This window comes from Suillus bovinus (assembly GCF_016758785.1).
Source record: "Suillus bovinus strain UH-Sbo-P2 chromosome Unknown EDB93scaffold_57, whole genome shotgun sequence".
NCBI lineage: Eukaryota > Fungi > Basidiomycota > Agaricomycetes > Boletales > Suillaceae > Suillus > Suillus bovinus.
Genome location: NW_024542113.1, coordinates 146,021 through 164,910, shown reverse-complemented (window position 1 = coordinate 164,910; position 18,890 = coordinate 146,021). Strand labels below are relative to the sequence as shown.

Genomic DNA, 18,890 nt, shown 5'->3' with positions numbered 1-18,890 from the left:
ATAATTGAGGAACATGTTTGATATCATTATTGACGAGAACTTACGAAGCTAAATCGCCGACCGGTGCAACATTGGGAGTGTTTTCCTGTACCTGAGGTCCTGACGGCTGTGAAGGTCCAGCATTCGAGCTGCAGTTCTGGTGAGGAGCGAGACAGAAGTTTCAGGGCAGAAACACTTACATCACCAATGGCAGCTCCGCCGAAGGCTCAAAATTTCTCACCCTATCTCGTTGTCAGACAGCAGGCAGACTCTAGGATATCACAACTTACATTTCTGTAGGTCCTACATTGTCGTCCTCTGGATAAGGCTGCTCAGCCAATTCGTTCTGGGCGTGCTGATCCTCAGCACTGCCTGTGTCTGATGTTTGTGACATTAGTGATTTACTACCAGGTTACTGTGATGGATCCAAAGCAAAGGGTCTAAGGTGGGTGGACAGAGCAGTGGTGGTACACAGCCAGTCGTTTGGCGGCCGCCGGCTGCGACCACGTGCTTGCGAGCGTTGACGCCGAAAGCTGCCTGCAGTGGACTGCGATAATAAATAGGCCCCCATGATTAGGGTAGTCAGACCATGAAAGAAAGTTGAGACGTTCTCAGTAGGAGCCGGCGTGCCGGAAGAGTACAGTATTAGGGTATTTGCAATTGCTTCAATTTCTTTCTGACGTACATTGCTCTTGAATAATTTATACGGTAACCAATTCTTATTACGTTACTCCTTGTATGCTGCGTTCTTGTGCCACAGAACTTGATGATCCATCATATCATCGCATAGCCCCGACTTAAGATGAAAGAAAACCACCCCGAATTTAAGCAATGTTTATTATAGCCAACTCACTTCGTGGTGCTCGATGGAAGAGCCTAGGTCGCACATTTCCTCGCTTTACTTTCACATCTACCTCACTAGCTCGCGATATTAAAAGACCTTTGGACGATCCGTTCGTCCGTGTACAGATTAACGACAAAGACGACGGGGAAGAATTTGTATGCGACGAAGAGCCACTTGTGCTGTCGCCCGAGCAAGGCTTTGGATATTACCCCATTACCTTGGGACAGCATTTCGGAGAGGGCAAGCTCGAAATTGTGAGAAAACTTGGATGGGCAGGTAATTCTAACGTGTGGCTCGCACGCACCCTGGGGTAAGTGCATCTTTTTGATTTCCATTGAGTCTGCTTATGTGGATCATGGTACTTTAGAAACGCATATCCAGCGAAATATGTCGCTGTCAAGGTTCTTACAGTCAATGCGACTGCAGGTGTGGTGCAAGGATTTCTACGTGAGGTGGACTCTCTTAAGACCATCAAAACGGCTAATCCTGATTACCCCGGCCGCCAACACTGCCTTCATCTCTACGATATAATCGCTGAAAAGAGCCGCCATGGTCCTCACATTTGCATCGTGACCAACGTTCTGGGGGTGAACCTGATTGGTCTCCGTAACTTGCAACCCAGCGGGCGTGCTTTCCCTATTCCCGTTACTAAACGTATAGTGAAACAAACACTTCTTGCTCTAGACTATCTTCACCGCGAGTGCGGCTTTGTACATACAGGTATGTATTCCAGCTCTGTTCTGCACCAAATTTTGTGACTGACAACGTGATCGTTAAGATGTGAAACCCGACAACGTTCTCATATGTGTGGACTACGAAGACGAAGCTATAACTCGTCTCCTCGAAGAAACACCATCTGTCGCATACGAACCTCGTTTTGAGCTCACCTTATCTCCTGAACCTATCATCACAGTAAAGTCACAGCCGCTCCCTAATTTCGGTCTTCGGGAGGACGTGAGCAACCTCAAGATTTGTTTGATTGATTATGGTCAAGGTTAGTGACTTTACATCTGAACGATGATATCTCAACTGTCCCACCGTCAACAGCAACGCCCGCCAACGAGCGCCGAGTAGAACTGGCTCAACCTCTTCTCCTCCGCGCGCCAGAAGTTACTCTGGGACACGAGTGGTCTACACCCATCGACGTATGGTCCATGGGATGTTTAGTAAGATATAGTTTACTTTCGCTTGCTGCCGTCAACCGAAATCCGTCTAGGTTTTCGAATACCTGACTGGTGCAGCTATGTTTCAACTCTCAGAGTCCTCCTCCATCAGCGTGGAAAATCTTTGTCTCCAACGAATTCTCGAGCATATCGGTCCTTTCCCACCCAGCTTTTTGGAACGATGTCAACACCGGAGTGATTTCTTTGACGAACAAGGTAAGATGTTCGCACTTCATCAGCGAACAGAATTAAATTTTCTTTAAAGGATCACTGCGCGTTCATAATTTGATCCCTCAGCCGATGGAAAGCTGTCTTCGAGCATATAAAGTTATGGACGAGAAGGACATAATTCCTGCCGCTGCCTTTATTCGGAAGTGTTTGACTATTGATCCTCACGCACGACCTACTGCCTTGGAGCTGCTAGACGACGAGTGGCTCAAGAACGCGTGAGACGGTCCTTTCTGGTAGGATCTAAAGTTCTTGAAGGCTTAGATGTTGCACATTTCAAATGACTTTTAGACGAGGTGACCTACAAGATTACTACGTAGCCAGAGCGTGTATCATGACTGAAATATGTTGAGAACCTCTCGTTACTATACACATTGTCACACAGCCTTATTTTCGCCCTTGACTACAGCATGTTGCTCGTGCGTTTCTCAATACATATGCATATTGAATGTCAATGATGGTTTTAGTCGTAATACTTATTCCCTCACGCATTGCTCCATCCATTCCTCTGGTCCAAGGACACTAGCACAAATGCAAGTACCGTGATCATCAGGGACTAATAACTCCTTGGCTATTGACCAACTTCTCAAGCATCTCGCTGGCTACAGTCCTCAACTCTTTCACAGCGACGATACTCTCTGTCACAGCAATTATGACGCCCTCTCCCTCTCCCTGCTCTGAATTTCGCCTCTCCGGTACTTCGAGAACAGCATCCACATCGCCAATGAGACGCTCGAGACAATATCCCGAAGCAATATGCATATACTTCTTCGTGGCTTCCACAAGGACAGGAAGAAACTCGAAATGGGGGTAATTGGGATATATCGTATACTTGGCAAAGGGCCATGCACCGCTGAGCGTATCCCACCACTGTTGCTTTGTGATGGAATCGAGCGATGTGGTCGACCACTGTTCAGGTGCGATTTGGAGGAGGATTCCCGCCAGATAAAATGCATGTTGTTGCATGTCGCGGCAATCTGCAATAATTCTAATGCATCGATCTACATGGTGATCCCCAAACAAACGAGGGTGCCAGTTGGAATTCCTCACGAGGGTAAAGAGCAGTTCGAGATAGCATAAGTCGCGTTCATCATGGAAGAGGCGATCAGTATCATCATTGGAGAATGTTGCGCCTGGTTGCGGACAAACCGCAGTCAGGATAGCGGTGGATAACTGGGTCAAGGTCACGTCTCGCAACTTCGCATCATGAATGGCATCCATCGAGGCAATTTCGTCTCGAGCAGTGTGAGCCGCGCGGAGAGCGACATGGCGTAAATGCGGAGGCATGTTACTGCCCATGCAGGCAATGAGGCTCGTGAAGAACTGATGTTGTTTAGCAGGACTGCAGCGCGCTTTCATGACCACCAGGAACAAAAGGATGTCAAATGCCGTGTCCTCCTCGTCGGAATAAATGTACTCGAGGTAGTCCACCAACCAGTCGAAATCTTCTGGTGGATGGGAATCATACGACCATGAATAATAGCTATGCCATAAGTCGGCAGGATCCTGAGATACTTTGGCAGCAGTGAGCGTAAAGCGTAGTCCATTTTTCAGAGCTCTCGACAGTCCTTCGAGATCATTTTGTTTGGATGACCTGAGTTGTGAATAAATTTTCCTGCACACGTCCAGGTTCCGCATGGTGTGGGATAAAAAACTCGCAGGATAGTGATCTTTGGCAGGCTCAAGCATGAAGCAAATGATGTCGAGAAGTCTCCATGCCCTGCGTGTGACTCCTGTGTTGTCTTTGTCGAGATCGCCTCCATCGTATTCCCAAAGAACCATTTGAAACTTCGGCAAAAGGGCATTCACGAATTGAGGCAGGGAAGAACTATACAATCTCCTTGTTAGTCATGGTAGAAGAAGCATCAAATGAGTCAATGGCACCTTTTATCGATACGAACTATGTCCTCCTTGTCAAACTGAACCCCGACCATGACGCAAGCAAGAAGAGTGCAATTGGCTAGGATTTGATTCGACGGGGAGGATGAAGAGGAGAGCAGAGCTGATACCACATATATGGCGAATCGTTCTATATCCTGATTCGCTCGCCCAGTAACAAAGTGGTAAGTGAGGGAATGCGACAGCCACTCCATGACAGAGTCGGGACAACCATGCAACGAATACCACAAAGACATACCCCTGTCATTTTCTGGAAGGCAAAGATTCATAGTCGTCTGAAGCACCATGTTGTTGGCCCCACCCATGTCTACCAGTCGCATCCGGGATAACACATGGTAGTCAGAGTTTCTTGTCCCGCGACCAAGAAATTCATCACGGCCAGGATATGCTTGAAAAACCCGGCCATGATACAGATGACTCATAGCCATTAGACAAGCTGATGCCTTCTCCTCCAACGACGGCATAATTTTTCCGTCGAAGCTGACGCAGCTTCTGAAAGTATCACACAGCTGATACAGCACGTCTGAGGTGTCAAGATCCAGGGGCCATTCAACCTGCGGAACAAGGCTGGCAGCGGCGAGAAACACTTCAGGATCCGTAGAGGTCTCGAGCAGCCACTTGACGCTGGGTGCTTCAAAATTGCTGGTGGGTATGTCAGGGAGGGTGAGCGCGTATTCACCCTCCGACAAAATGTCCAAATTGAAGTCGAGCGCTTGTGCTTCTGAGTCCACGACCTTTGTTGAAAAGGGCGGAACAACAAAAGACAGCCATTTCTGAAGCCTGGTGGTCAACTGCTGAAGAGATCGTCGTGCGAATGTGCCGGCTATATGTACAGGGTCTGGGTAGTGAAGTGAGCGTTGAGTATATTCGTAATAGCAGATAAGATCGCGCCACCTCTAAATACTTCAAACAATCGGGTCCAGCTCAACCTGACGATACCAAGCAATCGCTCCAGCACGCCTGACATGGAACAGTCAAAATCTGTGCAAATGGAAGAAGACATAACCCACCGTGGAGTGACATCGTGAGCCGCTGGAAATAACTGGACACTCGTCTGAACACCCAGCGTAGAACCTCTGTAATGTTAATTCAGGGGTGAACCACCGCCAGAATTCGGTGAAATGATCTTACTGTCGACATGAAACATGCGCAACATCGTCGATATCGGTGTCTGAAATGGACAAGCGGGAGATATCAAACATGCCATCACGGTCAGGGAATAGAACAGAAATCCGAAGATCGTCGTTGCGATGATGACCCAGGCGACGCTCGGCTGCTCATACCAGATGTTGGCACCGAGGGCAATCCCAAAGAGAAGAAGTGAGATTTGAAGTAAGACCGGAAAGGATTGCACGACAGCATCGAAATACCATGTGACGAGGCCGTCGAACTTCTCTTGCCTGCGCTTGCCTCGCTCCTCCTGAGAGCCCCGGCCGTATCTGTTCGACTTGTAGTACCCGAGCCACTGCTTGCCTAGTACGGCCCCGAACGCGGCGAGCAAGCTCATCGACAAGCTTGCGTATGCGATCGTTTGAATCCATAGGGTGGCCACGTTCGGCAACCACGTAGATGCTGGGTCTGCGGGCGTGGAACCCGCTGCAGCGAGATTGCCGAGTCCGATTTGAACGAGTTGCTTCAAAAGGGCATTCGTGGTATCGCTGGGGTCGGGACTCAGATTGGACTCCATTGCGACAATGAAAGAAGTGCTGACAGCAGAGAAAAGACCAGACTGATCCAACATCAGTTTCAAAACGCGTCAAAGATGAGCACGCCAAACTTACGAAGATCAAGACGATGTCCATGTCAGTAGTGTATCGCTCGAGGAACTCGTTGTCATGTTCCTCCGCAACTCGTTTGTACACCCCCCAGAAGCGAGACCGGTTGTCCTTGCCACTCTTCAACGCAATCGTCGAGTCCTGGAGGAACGCCCAATACTTGTCTCATGACATTTGCTCTACGTGTTGGATGTGGTCAGTTGTGACCGCTCTGCTATTTTTCACTCACAATTCGCTTAACGTGGGTTCGTCTTTATCTGCCACAACTTTCGCTGCCTCCCTGAGATAATTGAGGAGCATGTTTGATATCATTATTGACGGGAACTTACAGAGCTACATCGCCGACCGGTGCAACATTGGGAGCGATTTCCTGTACCTGAGGCCCTGAAGGCTGCGAGGGTCCAGCATCTGGACTGCAATTCTAGTGAAGAGCGAGCCAGAAGTTTCAGGGCAGAAACACCTACATCGCCGATGGCAGCTCCACCGAAGGCTCACGATTTTTCTCCCTATCTCCTTGTCAGATAACAGGCAGACTCCAGGACATCACAACTTACTTTTCTGTGGGTCCTACGTTGTCGTTCTCTGAAGAAGGCCGAGCCGAGTCGTTGCGGGCGTGCTGATCCTCAGCGCTGCCGGTGTCTGATGCTTGTGACATGAGGAAGTTACAACCAGGCTACTCTATTATTCCAAGCGAAGCTAGTGAAGGAAGTCTGAGGTGAGCGGGCAGAGCAGAGTGGCGATACACAACAAGTCGTTTGGGCGGCTGCGACCATGATGAACACGTGCGCGCGAGCATTGACGCTGAGACTGCCTGCGGCGAACTGCGATAATAGGCTCCTATAATCAGTGTAGTCAAAGCGAACCCAAGGAAGAAAGTTGCCGCCTTGAGACAAATATGTTAACGTCCTGACTCCTGAGTCGGAGCCGGGGCGCTAGAAGACTACTTGTAGAGTATTCAACTTGTACTCCGAGTCACTCGCCGTGTGCGAATACCGTCACCGTGACGGTGGTAATTGCTCTCTTTCCCGAATATTGTGTAGTCCTCTCTAAACTGGGCTGAATGTTTTTCTGACGAACCAATTCTTATTACATTATGCGTTCTTGTGCCACACTCAATTTATCATACTCAGGGCCTCAACGCCTCAAGCTTCAAGAGTTCATTGCAAATAATTACAACTATACAGTCTAGTATGTCACGATATTTATGCTCTGTAGTATAATGATCAACATGCTCCATTTCTTAAAGAATAACTCTCCCAAAACCTTAAAACTCCCCAATGACAGACGCTCTATCTGTCAGCACAACTGCACAGTGCAGTTACCTAGAAGACCACACATCGTCGCTAGATTTTAACTTTGATGCCTACTATTACCTTACTGGCTCGCAATGTTGAGCTTTGAGCCTTTGGGCATTGCTGTCGGCACAGATCAACGACAATCACTGCGGGACCAACCGAGTAAGTATCGACTCGAGCAGTAACATAACTTAGCCTTCGAATGGTGCCTGTTGGACGTTGAACTCATTTACTCCATATTTTATATTGAAATCACCTGTGCTTCAAGTTTTCCCATACATCTTTAAAGGCTCTTGATCAAGTCCTCCCCAGACAGGTAAGGCGCCTGCCTGATGATGGTATTCTGCCATAGACACGATGATGACTGATAGCTTATTTCCCGTTGGAGTAGGAGTCCTACGGGCATATCATAGGAGAGGAGAGCCCAGCGACTCATTCCGAGGCTTGGTCAGTGGAGTAGCATAGGTTGTAGGGTTAGCACAGTCAATTCTTGTCAGTAGCACGCACGCACACACGCTCCCAGAGTAGAGCATCCCTCCGAAGTCTTGGTTCGACTCCAGCTACCCTGTCCACCGTTTTGCAATATCAGAAGTGCACCAACGATTCGAATCTTCTCGACCGCCCACTTGAACATTTCCCTATCGTCCTCGAGCCTCCAGGCGCGTCTTCAGATCCAGGATCTATTTTCCTACCGTCTGGGGATATATGGAGATGGATTTGATTTCGTGGTCATGACCCTCAAGCATCTTGTTGGGCTTGTGATGCGAACAGCTAAGTCGTTGTCTGTTGTCTTCCATAATGGTGCAAGTGTAGACTCGTAACCAGTCTGACGTACGTCGCGTGAGCCATGCTAGTCACGAGCCTACTTAGCTTTGTTAGGTTGACAGATGGCAGAAACTGACTCCCGGATCCCAACGTCCATGGAAGGCGTTAACGTTGTTGTAGATGATGAGCAAGCGTGAGAAATATAGTAAATTCCATACTCCGCTGGCACCGGTGGCACACCGTCTCAGACTTTAACTGTCTCAAATGGAACAACTCCTAGCTGAGGTAAATCTAAGATGCCTCAGGGCGACTTCCCCTTTACTGTTACAGTGTTTGGCAACTGCATCTTGTAGGACTCAGCACAAACAGTGATTGCTGCCGCCCCTCTCGGTTAGCACCACTGGTCCACTCTCAGCGCACAATTGATCCTGTTGCACACCGTTTCTAGGCAGACAAATATAACAGTTGCTCTATTCCAGTAATCGGTGCCTGACAAGAGGAACTTAACGACTCGGTGAGTCCAAGGTGAGCCACGAGTCCATCGCGATATCTAACATATGTTTTCGAAGTTGAACCCGGCGTAGCCTTTGAAGTGAGTAAGACGCGCGTCAGTCTTGGATTCCACGATGCCGTTGGCTGGATTTTCTTCTGCATATTCTGCATACCACGCAATTTCTGCTATGAAACTTTTTTTCTGTAATGATCTAGGTCGATTAGGCTCAGGTTGAGGGGCTGTGCAACTTTGTCGAGATCGAATCCCGTCCGAGTGGTCGGGCTACAGACACGGTTATCAGTGGCTGAGACTGGCAGCGAAGAGAGGGAGGATGTCGGCGAGCTTCAGATCGAGTGGTCCGTCAGGTGGAGAGGCGGGGGTCGGTCGAAGTTACATTATATTCTATTCACGTCCTACTGTCGCGTGGATCCTTGCTTCTGCTTGGCTCGTCACGAGTTGATGCGAGTGATAGCGAATGATCGCGAGTGACCAATTTGCATGGGATTCAATTGGATTTCAATTAATCATCCTTTTGATCACCTCTCTTATCAACGCCCATCATCCATCTTTACTACGTCCCTTTCCACCATGCTTACCTTTAACAGTGAAGTCGCGGAATTGGCCAGCGCGCTCGCTCTGCAAGCTCCCGGCACTGACGCTCCTTTAGACGTGCTGGGGGACTGGGGACGAGAAGTCGTGCGATTTCTGGTGAGTCTCTGTTCTTCGAACCTTTTCCTTGTTGACCATAGTTCTTTGCATAGACTTGGCTCGACACCGAGGAACGCAAGGAGTTATTCACGCTTACGGCGGTCTCCGAGCTCCAAACAACCTTCCGAGACCAGGTGGATACACGCCGCTACCACCCTTTTCGATCTTGGGGTCGCCGGTGGCTTCCCCTTACTGCTCAGGCTTGGGAAGCAAAAATGCAAGCTTTAATGGCGACGCCCGTGATCAAGGATTCTTTCGCTAGCACCCAGTCGTCTTCGCTTGCTGTCGTCACTCTCTCTGAATCTTCTAACAAGGGCAAAGGCGATGGCCGCGCAGGTGCAGGCGATAGGGAAACTGACGAGGAGTCTCCTGCGCGTGGCGCTCACCCTTCTCAGGCTAAACGTTGTCGAGAGGAAACATTGCAAGGCGACAGAGGGCCTTCTGATGTCCAAACGGTACGTCTCCCTAGGTTCGCAACTTGCAGCGACTAACGCTCGACTCCATCTGCAGTCTTACTCACTCGCGGACCATCCTTCCAATCGGCGTCGGCTCCCACCCTCCGTAAAGAAACCAGCTCCTGCGCTCCCGCGCATGCCTCCACCCAAACGCCGCACTGTCAACGAGCTAATGCAAGAGAAAAAGCTGCGAGATCCTCGCGCTGTGAGATTATTGTCTCTGTTAAACCTCTTGCATGCTAAGTTCCTTTCCGACTGCTATAGGTGGTGCTTGAATGCCAGAGATGCACGGAAAGACCCTCGGCGATGAGGCCCTGCCTCACCGTACTTCGTCTGTCGTGGCAGACTGATGAATACGAGCTGTCGGACCGTTGCATGCGCTGCATTATAGAGCATCAAAAGTGTGAGTGGACTGCTGATGCTATTTCTAAGAATGCAGGTTTGTTTCTCTTATTTCAATCGAGCCATGACTTGTTGACTTTGATATGCATTCGCAGAACACCGTTTGCACGTCTCCACAAAACTCTTCTCACTCACTGTGGACCAGCCGGCAGCTTCAAAGCCGTTAGGGCCAACGTTGACTCAGTCGATTGCCCCTGTTCCTCACGTCTCCACAAAACTCTTCTCACTCGCTGAGGACCAGCCGGCAGCTTCAAAGCCGTTAGTGCCAACGTCGACTCAGTCGATTGCCCCTGTTTCTCACGTAGCTATCAATTCGTCGCACAAGAACACGGTGAAGGCAACTTCTTCCAATCGGCCTGTACCCGGCCCTTCCTCTGCTATTGCGACAAAGCAGGCAAAGCATACTTCCCGCATCATGCCCCAGCTGCCTACGCCAAAGCGCTCCACTTCACCTATTTCAATTGAGATAATGGAACTGTTGTAAAAAAATTCGTGAACGATCTCATTGCATCAAGGTTCCAAAGGAAGGCTGCGGTCATGCGCGAAATCCTAATGCCCACGAGATCAGAATCTATGCCTTCCCCGTTCGCTACTTCACGACCTGTGGCACCCTATCTTCACTGGCACGGAGCTCTCGATTGCCTCAGGCTTGCGATCTTTACTTTATTGACAAGTTCCCTAGCTACAGGCTTGTCATCTCATGCAGTAGATGTCGAGCACCTTCTACTGGTAGTGAGGACACCCGTTCAGAGCATCCAAAACATCCGATGTGAAGCTGTCACACAACAGGAGCGTTTCTATAAATCAGCATCTTTATGAGCGACACGTGTATTGGAATCGGTGCCCTACACAATAACAGGATCATTTTTGAAGAGATCAAACATCGATGCCACATATCACGTAGAGACGGCAGAGAAGGGCGCCCACGAAGTGGAGGGTGAGGAATAGAAGTTGTGGGTAAACGATAGCCTAACAGCTACCGTCGGCGACTATCCACGCCGTGACTAGTCCGCAGGACGCCGAGAAGCTTCGAGTACAATTTGGGCTCGACCGACGAATTCAACTGCGAAGACTGCGTTACTGGCAATTCAATTTCTTCGGGAATATAGGATTTATGTTTACTCCGTCTGCTTTCATAATTCGCCCGCCCTCTTCCCACTTGCCTAGGACAAAATGTCATGAAATTCCTCGCACCTGCCTACCACTGTACGTACTCCACGGGCCTTTATACGATTTTGATCTAAGTACAGATGACGTTTCCTTATGGTCTGCATATATTATCCCACAACTTCATATTTGCCCTAGACTCGTCTTTTGTGTCGCTGCGGAACACTAGTTGCGCGTCTCTCAGTTTCACGATAGCTTGAGGATCTTATCGACATGTTTCGTAAGGCTCGTCGGGGGTCATATCTTTAACGGGAGCCAGGAATGAATTACGACGCGTGAAAGACAATAGAATTGAAGAACTTACTGTGAGAATGTCATGTCATGAACACATGCAAGTGTTGATGTCCTTACAATGTCCGTCGGGCGCCTTCCTTCCTCTGCCCACTGGATTCAAACAAATGATATGCTCATAGATCTTGCCTGTTTATACGCAAATGCTGGCCCAGCTCTCCTATGTACCATAATATCTCTGCGGTGGCTATAAGCTTCTTCAATCTATACACCTATCGGTCATAAGCTCTTTTAATTTCGCAACTTCGATCCGAGGAATGACATCGATTTCAAATGGCGCTGCACGGGCGATAACAGCATCCAAGAAAGCATGCGTGTTGATCGGGGCATCGGGTCGTTGAGCGATGCGGAAAGACCACAAGAGAAGTGCGAGGCTTATGTACAACGAGTGGTTTGCAAGGTGCAGACCGGGACACACACTTGTAGTGACAAGTGAATCTCGATGATCGATGTCAAAAACGATGTCGGCACGACTTACCGTCTACCAAAGCCGTATGCGATGAACTTGATGTTGTCCTTGAGGCGACCTTCTGAGTCGAGCCAGCGCTGGGGATCAAATTTTTCGGGATCTGGGAAGACAATAGGATCACGAGAAATAGCCCTGAAAACATGCACTTAATGAAGCGATGAACATCGAGAGATAGCATCTTACCATTGGCACCCATATACTATTGCGCCTTCGGGAATGCAGTATCCTTGCTGGTTTCACAGACTAGAATGAGAACGTAGGTTGCACTGAACTTAAGACACTGACCCAAAAAATATCCTTAGATGCACGATGTGGAAATCCTGAGGCACATGTCAGCATCGCGCAGGAGTATGGTAAATGTAAAACTGACCTATGCGAATGACAGGTCTCCATCTCAGAGTTTCTAACAAGAACGCGTGCAACTGGGGGAGCGAGCTTGAGTCTTTGAATGTCGGTGCTACCATGAGAAATTAGTCGAGAAATCAAAATCATTATACCCTTTAGCAGTACCCCTGTCTGACCCGATGACCATATCGAGCTCCTCATGCACCTTTGCCTGAGCCGCGGGGTAGCACGCTGCGGCCATCATAGCAACGGCGATTGCAACAGCGGTCTGTATTACAAATGAGTAACCTCGCGGAGATAAATTAATTGTATGGCCTGCCGTATCAGATCCCGCCCCAAAAAGTGATCCAGCGAGATATGCCATCTCGTCTGTAGAGAGTTGATATTCATCTGCGTTCTCCAATAGTGTCTTGGTGAAAGAGGGGCCAGCTTTGTTTTGATCCTGAGTACAAGAAGACATAAATGACATACGTTCACCGAAACAGAAAACCGTTTACCATTTCACTCTCGACGCGCCGTAGCTGATGCCTGTATAGATCTAGTTCCTCATGATGCCACTCATCAAGTTGTTTCCTGTAACCAGGCCAGTAGCGCAAAAGAGGCACGCGATCGACGAGATAAGCTCCAGGACGCATCACGACCTGGAAATGCTCCATCACTCTGTGGATACGGACAACTTCAGGGTCGGTGTTGGCAGTAGGCACAGACTTCCCGTAAGTCACCCGAAGAATCACTGATGCTGCATACCTTGAGGTAAATATAAGTGAGAAGATCGCAAAATCCATGATGATGACATACCGCTGTGCGTGCTTCTGGTGGTTCTTTGGATCGTTCAGCATATCCATTACGAAAACCATCGCGTTCTCGTGCTGCATATCTTGATATGCCTCTGCCATCTTTGGCTGCAAATGGGTATGTACTGCTTTTCGGAGGCGCCGGAAACGATCTCCGGAACGAGCCATGAGAATACGCATTCCATTTGAGAGCATCTCGCCCGCAGCAATGGACCGAGGTCGATCTACCAGCGATGCACCTTCTTTCTCCATGATGTCCGTAGCTGCCTGATTGATGTTGGACATCGTCAGAAAGAAGCTTATGTTGTGGACAGTTTACCTCAACGCTGCCAATGACAACTATCACTTGGCTACCTTGTCGCAACGACACAATCGGGCCATACTCTCGTACCAAGTCGCCCAGTGCATAGGCAATGCTGAGTGGGCGATCTTTCTTAGTTTATAATATGATTTGAACAAAACTCACTTCGCAGCAGGTAAAGCATTGCTCCAGAACCAACGGGCGGGAGGTCCAGGCGGAAGCGGAATGCTGTTCTTTCTAGAGGATGATGAGAATTTCTGGTATAACACGCCGAAAGCCGCCACAATTACGACGATACCAGCGGGATATGATATGCTGACACTCATGATGAGGGTTTCTGTGTTTAAGCGTGCTAGAAAAAGATGTGAGTGAGAATTCAATAGTGCTACTTATCTTATTTAACGTAAAAGTATAACTTGAAGCTGCACGGATTGAGGTTGCTCTATCTGAGAAGGGAATCGGACTCTGCGGCTGATGGTAGAGTCGCATCATTAATTTCCCTCAACACAGTGCCACGGTTATTCGGTACGAGCGCATGCAGTTCGGAATTACAGTGAGAACTTGAGAGTACTTATAACATAGGCCATGGTAGAGTCTTGCTCTCCAACACGATGCCACGGTCACGGTTATTCGGCAAGTTTGCGGTTCGGAATTACCCTTTAACCGAGTCAGTGAGAAGGTTAGGTTGGGAGTACTCACCGTGACTACGTGGGCCACCTTACTATCGACTTGGAACAAGGATACCAATGGAAGTTGATGTTAGTTCCCAAACCCCGCATGGGCTCACCAGCGCTCCAGCGGCGGCTGAATTCAAGGGTATTTTAGCTTAAAGTTTCCGATTACATAACATTTATGGCTTAGCCAATTAAAATCCTTTATCGGAGGCTAAGCCTGTCAATGTCATTGCACAAATAATGCACAACAATACTTCCTAAATCAGCTACTACCGTCACGATGCTCTGCTAATCTATACCATTAATGCTGCTTTATCATGTCTAATGGGCCGAAATATCTGCACAGTGACCCTTTACCTACTTGGCAGGACGACCACCATGAGCGTAATAGAAAGTGGGCGGCCACAGGGTCAACTTGAAGGTGTGAAACTCTCCAGCCGATGCTAGGTTCAAGATCATTACACAGACGTGATGATGGCACAGCTCACAGACAAGCGTCCACTTGGCAGTTATCCCCTAATTGCCGTATACTTTCAATTTTTTTTAATTCAATACTCAATTTCCTTCAGGCATGGGTTCTTGCCTCATGGACAAAAAGACATACTATTGTTCGGGTCTGACGCTCTTCCCACAGGCCATACATGGCTTAGTCTGTCGAGGACGATTTGATGAAACACGGAACTTCGTGAAAAAGACCCAAGGCAGTATGCAAGGACGTCTGTGAAACTACTCCCGGTGTGCACCACGAGTGAGTGTGAAGGTACCAGGGACTAACACACGACGTGATGTCCGCTGCCAAAGGGAAACCCCTGTCCCTAACTCCGTGCACGAGTTCCTAAGGAAGGGAACCGAAATGCCACCTAAAGTGACTGTCAGCACTAATCAGTGTATTTTTCAAGGTCCCGGTGTTGTCCCGCCTCCGAATTTTTTGTACATGTCGTAAGACATGTGTACCGCTCGCCTTCTAAATTGAGGGCTTCCTGTGTCATGTACCTGATCTCTAGACTGAATCGACGGTCTTAGTTAGTCTTAGGTGCGTCGAGGCTATTACACATATTAATAGCTAAGGTACGCATTTCGACTATTTGAACGATTTTCTCGGCTACTTATTTCTTTTAAATGAATGGATAGTGTCTCAGCGGAGCTCTCATATATCATAACAGGACCTTGGTTGACAGTCAATTTCCGACGCTACAGGTATTTGCAGGTAGAAGACATTTGATGAACTAGCCTGAAGATCAGTACTCAAGTTAGCCACGTGCCTACCGAGCTAGAAATCCGGCACGTCTCGCGAGCGGTGTGGTATCGGTGCAAACCCACGATACTCTCGCAAACACCAAATGATTACTGTCTCACCAGCGTTCATTAATCTTCCAATAAACCCAGCCCTATACCTAAATCATGAGGCACCAGGCACTAAAACAGCCTCTTTGATCCTGGATGTGTTCATGAACGGAAAGGGACTACGTATGACATTACATTGTACTGTGCCTACGACGTGTCCGAACACTCCACCGGTCTATAGCTGCAACTTCCGACAACCCTGGTATGCAGCAGCAGTCTCACGGCCCACGCTGAGGTATAAAACCCCTTGTTTCGACACGCAAAGTAAAGCAACACACCGAGCTCAATTTCTCTACTCATACCACTCTCACTATCATGTCACAACAATTCAACCCCAGTGATGCCGAGTTGTCCCAATATTCTGAGGACATGACTGCGTACACGCTGGAGCAGCTTATTCAATGGCGCGCTGACCTGGAGCGCAAGGCCAAGGAACAAGAGGAGAAGGAGCGAGCTGGTGGGTGTGATAAAATAAATTGCATGACAAAACTGACAAGATTGAATATGCAGCGAAGAAATCACAGAGCAATAACACAAACTCGAAATCTTAATATGCCTCAACCTACGGCAGGTGCGTCTGCTGCTATCCGTCTACCTACGTCGACCTGACATACTTTCCCTGCCATTGTTGAAGGCATGAATATCTGGCCATGTATATCTAATACTATATCTCACTTCTCTCCTGAACTCTCGTGTCTTTTTGATTTTAATTTTGAGTAATATATTTCTCCGCTGTACTATGTACGTACTGTTATATCTGTACCACGAGCACATAGAATCTAGTAGATGACGGCTGCAGAGGATAAATAATCGAGATCTGAATAAATTTATGGCGACGGTTTTTATTGGCACCACTTCTTCAAGCACCTGATGACGGGGCCCGCAATACCCAACTTGCAGACGGGGTGTCTAGAGCTGAGCACAAAGCTAAGACAGCACATTCTGCAGCCCTCCGATAACTACCGAGGCTGCGATGCTTTGAAGATCCGTAGGAACTAAAGTCAGGGGAGCCGACGGTCTCCCGCGAAAGAATCTGCAACGTGCCACCATTTGTGTTCCTACCTCGGGCCATCAGCCCGCGCTTCGAGGTTCGAGCGTTGTGATCGATGTCAAGCCTACTTGATTGAAAACAAAGCTCCTCGTCTAAGTTAGTCATTGAAATAATTTGAAGAACGGGGAATGACCACGATAGAAGCAACAAGTAAACGAGGAGGGACGCATCGTATATGGGCCTACGGCATTGTACGAACACCTTATCTGTGTCAACAATGCTTCCTATACAAGAGCACGCGGCCATGAGATCGGAAGACCTATCGGTAGTAGAACCACTACTAGTATGTGACATCTGCTAAGAATAGCACGGGCATAACGCTTTTATATTTGCTGTCATAATACTTCAAGTAGCATATAAAACTCGGGCTTAACTTTGGACAAAGTGCGCATCTGAACTATGTGACAACTAAACGATACAACGAGACAAAGGGAAACGAGATACACGCCGCTGTTCCGTGACATATCGGGCTCGAGGGTGGGAAGAGAAAACGAAGGACTGTTATCTTGCATGGCATGCACTCGATGTAAGATCCGATCTACGAGCGCTTCAGTTGGGAATGGCGATGGTATCGGTGTGGCACATACATATATATATGACGCAGGTTTTGCACACTGAAATATCACTCTACCCACCCAACGCAGTCTGTTGTGGGGGCCGGGCGTGTTCTAAGATATATAATTATTCCCATACACACCGGAAGAATCGGCCGATTACCTTTAGAATCATGCTGCTTGACGCCTTCCCGCACTCTCTCTCGTTCGCCCTCCTGCTCGTATTCCTTTGACATGCGTTCCAGCGAAGCTTGCCATTCTATGAGCTGCTTCAAAGTGTACGCAGCAATATTGCGAGAGTACTCGCGTTGTGCAGAGGATGTATCCCCCATGATAAAACTTTTTGAAAGTGAGAGCAGGATTACTGACGTCACTGTGTGAGAGTCAAGTAAAGAGTGAGAAAGCTGCGGATCTAGATTTGAGATAGATTTTCGAAGAGGTACCAGTCTTCATTCAAGCCTGCGTGGAGGCTCTGAGCATGGGAAGGATGGGCGACTTTTCCAGCTGACAAATTAACAAGGACTGTGAAATGAATAGTGGAGCGCAAAACGGACAGGTTTTAATGAGTCCGCTTTGAAAAGAGCACTCCGAGTGATGTCACACTTGAGTGAGAGCGTAACCTTTATTTGTGGCTTCACGAACTGTGTGGGTTTTGGAGTTAGGTTCCCCACGGACCGCTCGTTCTTCGAGATTCGATTTCCTTCGACAAGAAGGTTCGAAATGGAAGCGAGCTCATGCCGAAATGAATCTACGGCAGTACTCCACAGCTACGTTTCAAAGTTTGCCAGCCCAGACCGACCGTTCTATGCCGCAGTGCGCAGGGACACTCAGATTCGATTATGCCTTGCGTCAGAGGTGGAGCCTGAGGTCATGCCCATCACATTTTAGCTTCAGGCAGTAATTCTAACGACGATACCAGCAACTCACCAGTGCCAACCTTGCCGAGTAGAAGTCACGGAAATCTAGCCAACATTGGAAGTCCACCCTGAAATTTGAAATTTAGAACATTGCACATCAAAAGTGGAGGGCTGCATCAGCTGCTGCCACCAGTGGTATACCGCAAGCCGGGTTGCTCATGGCTGCACACCGAGTAGAACGATCGTTAGTAACTGCTGAGACTGAGAACTGGAGAGAGCCGCCTTTCTCGAGGGCCCGATGATGTTGCAATTGACAACTTGAAGGTACGTATGAATCTGGACCGATTGCCACGACTGGAACAACATATATACCAGGGTAGCCTGGACCTTAGGTCTTAGGCTGTAGGCTGATAGTAATGCCTCTTCGAGTGACGACGAACTTGGCCATTTCAGGAGAGTATTCAAACTCCGTGCCACTGTTCCGCGTCATTATCTTTTCGTCCCAAAATAACTCGCAAACACATGCGCATGCCCGGATCTCGGTCTGCAAGGAGACGACCTTATGTACCACGGCTTGCACGAGACTTGTAATGATATCCACTCGAGGTGCGACAGGTCATAAATGCTGGCATGAAGAACGTCGGTGAGAATTGGATGAGAAATACAATCTAGATACATTTGAGGAACATAAAGTTCGAACACCCAAAAATGGGGTCGCAGCGAGTGTGGCCGTAGCGAACAGCGAAACAGCACATCAGACAAAATAGGGGACATTATCGAGTGACAATGAGAGTTCAGTTCAATTTCAAGACTCATGTGAGGGAGCACGACCACAGCTAAAGAACGACCCGCAACACCTTACTTGATAAGAAATGGCTCCCGTCCCCCAGTTGGGTCTTGGATTCCTGTTGGTTGAGACACTTGTGTTCCCAGCAGAGCTTGAGGTTGACCCGGTTGCGTTAAACTGCCAGCCTCATTGCCGCTTGTACCTTGCATAGCTGCGGCCACTTCAATGTCAGTCTCAGGGATAATACCAT

The 18,890-nt window shown here is 48.5% G+C and overlaps 8 protein-coding genes across 8 annotated transcripts; 4 read left to right on the top strand and 4 right to left on the bottom strand.

Annotated features, from left to right (window-relative positions):
- Positions 1-731: 731 nt before the first annotated feature.
- Positions 732-2,652, top strand: EDB93DRAFT_1165168 (kinase-like domain-containing protein). The gene is made up of 6 exons (XM_041450162.1): positions 732-1,133; positions 1,191-1,543; positions 1,602-1,817; positions 1,871-1,989; positions 2,040-2,202; positions 2,252-2,652. Exons 1-6 carry the CDS (start codon positions 811-813, stop codon positions 2,434-2,436), a joined length of 1,359 nt encoding a protein of 452 aa, XP_041304744.1. The 5' UTR covers positions 732-810; the 3' UTR covers positions 2,437-2,652.
- EDB93DRAFT_719825 (uncharacterized protein) lies at positions 2,507-4,688 on the bottom strand. The gene is made up of 3 exons (XM_041457213.1): positions 4,352-4,688; positions 4,099-4,301; positions 2,507-4,042 (listed from the first exon to the last, which is right to left on the bottom strand). Exons 1-3 carry the CDS (start codon positions 4,358-4,360, stop codon positions 2,764-2,766), a joined length of 1,491 nt encoding a protein of 496 aa, XP_041304743.1. The 5' UTR covers positions 4,361-4,688; the 3' UTR covers positions 2,507-2,763.
- Positions 4,689-5,197: 509 nt separating this feature from the next.
- Positions 5,198-6,002, bottom strand: EDB93DRAFT_1090604 (uncharacterized protein; the record flags this gene model as incomplete). Its single annotated transcript, XM_041446284.1, has 2 exons — positions 5,198-5,842; positions 5,895-6,002. Coding segments are annotated over 2 exons (753 nt in total), but the record flags the coding sequence as incomplete, so codon positions are not given.
- Positions 6,003-8,686: 2,684 nt separating this feature from the next.
- On the top strand, positions 8,687-10,736 carry EDB93DRAFT_719614 (uncharacterized protein). The gene is made up of 5 exons (XM_041457212.1): positions 8,687-9,149; positions 9,203-9,604; positions 9,660-9,809; positions 9,869-10,043; positions 10,102-10,736. The coding sequence occupies exons 1-5, from the start codon at positions 8,940-8,942 to the stop codon at positions 10,488-10,490; spliced, it is 1,326 nt and encodes a 441-aa protein (XP_041304741.1). The 5' UTR covers positions 8,687-8,939; the 3' UTR covers positions 10,491-10,736.
- Positions 10,737-11,588: 852 nt separating this feature from the next.
- Positions 11,589-13,699, bottom strand: EDB93DRAFT_1299695 (cytochrome P450; the record flags this gene model as incomplete). The annotated part of the gene is made up of 10 exons (XM_041454667.1): positions 11,589-11,883; positions 11,943-12,065; positions 12,117-12,163; positions 12,219-12,253; positions 12,304-12,390; positions 12,444-12,720; positions 12,776-13,025; positions 13,077-13,339; positions 13,392-13,488; positions 13,539-13,699. The coding sequence occupies 10 exons, from the start codon at positions 13,697-13,699 to the stop codon at positions 11,664-11,666; spliced, it is 1,560 nt and encodes a 519-aa protein (XP_041304740.1). The 3' UTR covers positions 11,589-11,663.
- A 604-nt stretch (positions 13,700-14,303) lies between these two features.
- EDB93DRAFT_1165128 (uncharacterized protein) lies at positions 14,304-15,081 on the top strand. Its single transcript, XM_041450161.1, has 3 exons — positions 14,304-14,468; positions 14,531-14,884; positions 14,944-15,081. Exons 1-2 carry the CDS (start codon positions 14,372-14,374, stop codon positions 14,665-14,667), a joined length of 234 nt encoding a protein of 77 aa, XP_041304739.1. The 5' UTR covers positions 14,304-14,371; the 3' UTR covers positions 14,668-14,884; positions 14,944-15,081.
- Positions 15,082-15,706: 625 nt separating this feature from the next.
- On the top strand, positions 15,707-15,942 carry EDB93DRAFT_1253323 (uncharacterized protein; the record flags this gene model as incomplete). Its single annotated transcript, XM_041453437.1, has 2 exons — positions 15,707-15,848; positions 15,902-15,942. The coding sequence occupies 2 exons, from the start codon at positions 15,707-15,709 to the stop codon at positions 15,940-15,942; spliced, it is 183 nt and encodes a 60-aa protein (XP_041304738.1).
- Positions 15,943-16,847: 905 nt separating this feature from the next.
- EDB93DRAFT_719466 (uncharacterized protein) lies at positions 16,848-17,621 on the bottom strand. Its single transcript, XM_041457210.1, has 4 exons — positions 17,440-17,621; positions 17,160-17,369; positions 17,030-17,110; positions 16,848-16,980 (listed from the first exon to the last, which is right to left on the bottom strand). Exons 1-3 carry the CDS (start codon positions 17,447-17,449, stop codon positions 17,070-17,072), a joined length of 261 nt encoding a protein of 86 aa, XP_041304737.1. The 5' UTR covers positions 17,450-17,621; the 3' UTR covers positions 16,848-16,980; positions 17,030-17,069.
- Positions 17,622-18,890: the final 1,269 nt, after the last annotated feature.

Excerpts from the sequence above, each read along its gene's own strand:
- EDB93DRAFT_1165168 (XM_041450162.1), top strand. The coding sequence starts at position 811 with ATGTTTATTATAGCCAACTCACTTCGTGGTGCTCGATGGAAGAGCCTA. Across the intron at positions 1,134-1,190 it reads TGGCTCGCACGCACCCTGGG|AAACGCATATCCAGCGAAAT; the intron begins GTAAGTGCATCT and ends ATGGTACTTTAG. Across the intron at positions 1,818-1,870 it reads TTTGATTGATTATGGTCAAG|CAACGCCCGCCAACGAGCGC; the intron begins GTTAGTGACTTT and ends CACCGTCAACAG.
- EDB93DRAFT_719825 (XM_041457213.1), bottom strand. Across the intron at positions 4,043-4,098 it reads ATAGTTCGTATCGATAAAAG|TTCTTCCCTGCCTCAATTCG; the intron begins GTGCCATTGACT and ends GAGATTGTATAG.
- EDB93DRAFT_719614 (XM_041457212.1), top strand. The coding sequence starts at position 8,940 with ATGGGATTCAATTGGATTTCAATTAATCATCCTTTTGATCACCTCTCT. Across the intron at positions 9,150-9,202 it reads GAGAAGTCGTGCGATTTCTG|ACTTGGCTCGACACCGAGGA; the intron begins GTGAGTCTCTGT and ends TTCTTTGCATAG. Across the intron at positions 9,605-9,659 it reads GGCCTTCTGATGTCCAAACG|TCTTACTCACTCGCGGACCA; the intron begins GTACGTCTCCCT and ends CTCCATCTGCAG.
- EDB93DRAFT_1165128 (XM_041450161.1), top strand. The coding sequence starts at position 14,372 with ATGGGCCGAAATATCTGCACAGTGACCCTTTACCTACTTGGCAGGACG. Across the intron at positions 14,469-14,530 it reads GCCACAGGGTCAACTTGAAG|CTCACAGACAAGCGTCCACT; the intron begins GTGTGAAACTCT and ends ATGATGGCACAG.
- EDB93DRAFT_719466 (XM_041457210.1), bottom strand. Across the intron at positions 17,111-17,159 it reads CAAGCAGCATGATTCTAAAG|AACACGCCCGGCCCCCACAA; the intron begins GTAATCGGCCGA and ends TATATATCTTAG.